The sequence below is a fragment of the Phyllobates terribilis genome, unplaced genomic scaffold (genome assembly GCF_046119375.1).
Source record: "Phyllobates terribilis strain yellow unplaced genomic scaffold, ASM4611937v1 Scaffold_3__8_contigs__length_932513732, whole genome shotgun sequence".
Classification (NCBI taxonomy): Eukaryota; Metazoa; Chordata; class Amphibia; order Anura; family Dendrobatidae; genus Phyllobates; species Phyllobates terribilis.
The window spans coordinates 31750313-31755386 of record NW_027362763.1 but is presented as its reverse complement, the minus strand read 5'-3'; the positions used below and the strand labels follow the sequence as shown (position 1 = coordinate 31755386).

At 37.9% G+C, this 5074-nt stretch overlaps 1 protein-coding gene across 1 annotated transcript; it reads left to right on the top strand.

Annotated features, from left to right (window-relative positions):
- Positions 1 to 431: 431 nt before the first annotated feature.
- Positions 432 to 1343, top strand: LOC141258411 (olfactory receptor 5V1-like). Its single transcript, XM_073673412.1, has one exon. It carries the CDS (start codon positions 432 to 434, stop codon positions 1341 to 1343), a length of 912 nt encoding a protein of 303 aa, XP_073529513.1.
- Positions 1344 to 5074: the final 3731 nt, after the last annotated feature.

Genomic DNA, 5074 nt, shown 5'->3' with positions numbered 1-5074 from the left:
ATTGTGACCAGGATAAAACCTAGGATGGGTGCAACTGAATCTGATTGCATTGTATCTTTTCATTGATTTAGTGTTCACTAAATCCACTTTCTCCAGGATTAGTTCCACCATTAATAATTTTCTGGTAGACATGTGTCTACTAGAGATTGCCAGAACCTTTAACTCAATGTTCTTTTAGAAGAAAAAGTAGTTGGGTAATGAATTAACATTAGTACTGAAAATGACTCTTACTTTTAGTCAATTTTGAATATTAGTCACCATGGACATAAAGCATAATAAGACTACTATCAACGATTCTGTTCTTCTCGGCTTTACCAATGAAATAAAAATGAACATTTTGCTGTTTTTTTATCTTCTTGGCCTACAAAGTGTTCCTGATTCTGATGAAAGTAAATGATGCAAAATAATAAACTAGTGGAATATTGGCCGCCATGGATATAAAGAATCAGACTGTGATCACTGATTTGGTTCTTCTCGGTTTTACCGATGATATGACAATAAACTTTTTGTTATTTTTTCTTTTCTTTATCATCTATTTCGTGGCCATTTTTGGAAATATTTTAATCATTTGTGCTATCCTCGTGAATCCTCACTTACATATCCCAATGTATTTCTTTCTGGCTAACCTGTCCTTCGTAGATGTGTGCAACATTTCCAGTGCTGTCCCCAAATTACTGATGGACCTCATCTCTGCCCAGAGGACCGTATCGCTCACCGCCTGCAGTGTGCAAGTCTTACTTCTCCTGTGGATAGGGGCTAATGAATGTTTGCTTCTAGCCGTTATGGCGTTTGATCGATACGTGGCCATCTGCCATCCCCTCCATTACGCCATGGTCATGAGGTGGAGCGTGTGCCGCGGTCTTGCTTTTTTTGTATGTGCGTTCAGTTTCGTCTACGTCTTTCTGCCATCATTTACAATGCCGGTAACATTGTGTAACAGTAACGAGGTCAACCATTTCATGTGTGAGGCCATGTCAGTGATGAAGCTGGCATGCGAAGATATCCAAAGTAATGAGATTGTCACATTTTTCTTCAGTTTCATCTCACTTTTCATCCCCTTCATTATTATTCTAGTGTCCTATATCTGCATCATATCTTCTGTAGTGAAGATCAGCTCCGCAGGACGGTCTAAGGCTTTTTCCACATGCAGCTCCCACATCGCGGTGGTGGCTTTGTACTTTGGCTCCGGAATGGTCACATATTTAGGACCTTCTACAGATGCCTCTTCAGACCAGGAGAAATACGTCTCCATAGTCTATGTCATTTTATCTCCCATGTTAAACCCTTTCATTTACAGTCTGAACAACAGAGACGTGAAGGAGACCATCGTAAAGATACTGTGAAATTACTTTTGAGAAGCGCTATGTATGAAATTATTAAGATATTTAAAGAATAAAAATCTAACTCCAAATGTTTATAAACCAGTAGACATTAAAAGATTATTCCTAAAAATTCCAGATTACTTGGATAGGGGATAATTTGCTGATCACTGGTGGGTTCCTCAGCGATCCCAAGATCGGAGCTCTTGACTTGAAGCTCTGCAACCTCATCCCGGAAGGACTGGAGATGTGCATGTTCAGCCCTAGGAGTGGAAGCCGGGCACGGGCATCTCATCTCCATCCAGGACAGGGCTGCAGAGCTCCTGGGTGCAGAATCCCAATCTCAGGGTCTTTGGGGGGGTTCAAGCGATTGGCGCCACCACGATCAGAAAATTATTCCCTGTAATGTAGACTTCATTTTATTGGATTGACCTTGTAATCAGCCCCAGGATAGTTTTATCAAGTTTCTTTTTTTATAAGGTTTTGAACTCCACACGAAAGGAAAAAAAAAACAACAGAAGTGACGTTCATTTCTTTGATGATGATTCTTCGGGAAATTAATTTGAAACTTGACACAAGACTATGAAAGAGATCTGAGGAAAAATGCTTCAAAAACTCAGAGTCAGATCTGAAATTCATGACCCTTAAAGAGGTTGTCCGGTTCAAACCGATAAGTCTGCAGTCACTCTGTATGACTGCAGACTTATGAATCTCCCCAGTGCACACACTGTGCAATGAGGGGACTCGCCGGTTTCTGAGTCGGGATGGGAAGGTATGTATGAATTCTACAAACTCCTGTCCAGTTCGCTCGGCCTAGCTCTTCATACACTTGTATGGTCATGCCCTTTAGCCGGCCACAAACACTGGTCGGCTGCTTCATTAGACGGGGCACAGCCTCGCTTCATACAAGTGCATGGAGAGCGACGCCGCTCCCACTGGCCGGAAGTATGTACAAATCATACATACCCTTCCGTTCCGACTCAGAAACCAGTGACTCCCCGCAGCACGCTGAGATTTCATGAGAACTCACACCAACTGTGTTTTTAAAGGCGCTGTTGAAAGTACATTTCTTTGTGTATTTTTTATCTACAGGCTCTTACGTGGAGCCTGAAAAAAAGCCAAAACACAGCTGTATTTTTACATTCAGAATATCAGTGTTTATGTGCAAAAAAAAAAAGGTTGAAACAGAAACGCTGCAAATTTACTCCAAAAACGCAACAAGAAAAAAGTGAAAATGTTTAGAGCTGAATGTCTTTGCTTATTGTAGTACAGAAAAACTGCAGCTAGTAAAACACGGAATTTCCACACATGGGAATAACTAAGGTGAAAGGGTAGGAAACGGGGTGAAGATCTCTGCTTCATTCCAATTGAAATGTCGACAGGAGGAGAGAGTGCTTCCTTGTCTTTAAATTCGGCGCATGGTTGAGATGGTGGAGTAAAAAATACTTGTACAATTCAAGTAAGAAATTAAAACTAAAAATGGCGGCTAAACTTTGTCTCCAACAAGTCTACTGTAGACCATCTATCCTGAGATACACAAAAGGGAAATTTATATCCATTGGGATTGATATGCAGATACCATGATATAAATGCTGGAAATATATCTGACCGTGAGAACCAGGAGTATGTGAAACGTGATACATGTACCATGGAACTTATTGTTCTACAGAATTTACATATCTATGTATGAAAATATATATATGAATTGTATCCTCTACTAACCCAATTTTTCAAAAACCGAATAAGAGGAGGGAGGAAGTGGAAAAACCCAAGAGGAGGGAGGAAGTGGAAAAACCCAAGATCTTACACATAAGAAAGAGAAGAATTTACTAGACTTATTTGCCAATGTTCTGATGCTCACACCATATATTCTTATTGTTGCTGAACTCATAGTCCTTTCGAGAGGTCTAAATTTTGACTTATTTAAAACTATCTTGGATTTCAACAAATGTATACGACTTTTGACTGTAAAAAAAAACAAACATTTCTATGAAGAGAACAACTCAAGAGACACAAGGAAATGCAATGGACATCGCTAATGAAGACAAGAATTTCTTATTCAGGGGGCAAATAACCATAAGGACACTGCAAGATTTAGACTTGGAAGAAAGCCCTCAACATACTGTTTTCTTTGGAACACGATAATTATAAAACATCTAACCTTGTATTTTATCCTTTTCAGGCACAGGTGGAATTCTTGGATAATTTCCAACATTTGGTAGAATAGGAGTTGAAAGCCTTATATGATAAAACCCATGACACATCTTAGTCTGGCCTTCATAGCTCCAGTTTAACACTGGAACAATTCCACGCTATTTGAGCACTGCAAAATAATAAGATTGTAATTAGGTGGGCGGAAAAAGGAGGAGTCACTGTAATTTTTGATAGGATTCTTTATACCAAGCAAGCACAAAGCATACTCAGAACACCTACCGTAAATTGGATATTAACCCCCAAGTATGTATAAAATTAAATTGGCCAAAATTCTCCAGGAATGTGTCTCGTTGAGAGCTTTAAACCCCAAATAAGCAGAAGGTTTATTACCTACCAATCCAGTAATTCCCATTTCCCACAGTTTACCTAAAATCCATAAAGATAAATTCCCCCCTTACTTGTGGCTTATTGTGGCTGGAATAAGTTCCCTTAATGAAAGTTAGAGCAATTTCATTGATTTTTTTTTACAACCATTAGTACAACGTACCCCAGGCTATTTATGTGATAGCAGGAATTTACTTGGGGCTTTTTTGATTTTGAATGTGATAAAGACTGGTCATCAGTTCCATGCGATGAAGTGAGTTTATATTCATGCATCCCTGATGATATTGCCTTGAAAACTGTTGCACACCATCTAAAGAAGTACAGTTCATATTCTGAGGGCATACAGGAATTTATCCTCATACGTGTTCAATATCTACTCTTTTTTTTTTTATTTTTGATAATGATTTTTATCGCATGGTGAGAGGAGTTTTTCTTTTCTCTTTAGAAAATCCCTTTAATGTTCACATCAATTGGTACGGATGATACATAGACGACATGCTTATTGTTTCGGTTCACAATGTATGGTCCGAACCACTATTCCTTCAATATATTAATGGTATTGGCTTTAATTTGCAGTTCACAGTAACCAGTTAAGTTGAGGGAATCTCCTTTTTAGATATTCATCTTGTAGGCAAAACAATGTCTAATAAAATAGACATGTGCTTATTTAGAAAACTTCAATCTGGGAACAAGATACTGGAGGTCACCAGTGCACATCCATTAGACTCCATTAAAGACATACCCAAAGGAGAATTCATTAGACCGAGGTGATCATGTAGGCAGAATTCAGTTTATTATAAGCAATTAGATAGAATGTCAGTGCTAAATCCTAGTCTTAGAGAAATTTAGAGGATTTAGAACTGATATTCTATCTAATGCAAAAAAAAATCATTAAGCCATAGTTTTTTTGATAATATGTCTTTCGAAAGGGAAGATAAGAATGATAACAATAACATAGTTTTTATTTTACGCTATCCAGTAACAATTTTTGACATAAAAAAATTATCCTGAAACATAAACCAATTTTATTGCAAGACAACACTTTAGGCAAAAATTCTTAAAAATGGCATTCGGGTAGTTTCTAATCAAGGATATAATCTGAAAGATATACTCTCCCCAAGTTTGATACAATGTAAAAAATGAAAATAAAACATGGTTATCCGAAAAGTGTTTTTCTTTTTAGCAATCGAGTGATCACAAGCAAACTTTAAAATTTC

Excerpts from the sequence above, each read along its gene's own strand:
- LOC141258411 (XM_073673412.1), top strand. The coding sequence starts at position 432 with ATGGATATAAAGAATCAGACTGTGATCACTGATTTGGTTCTTCTCGGT.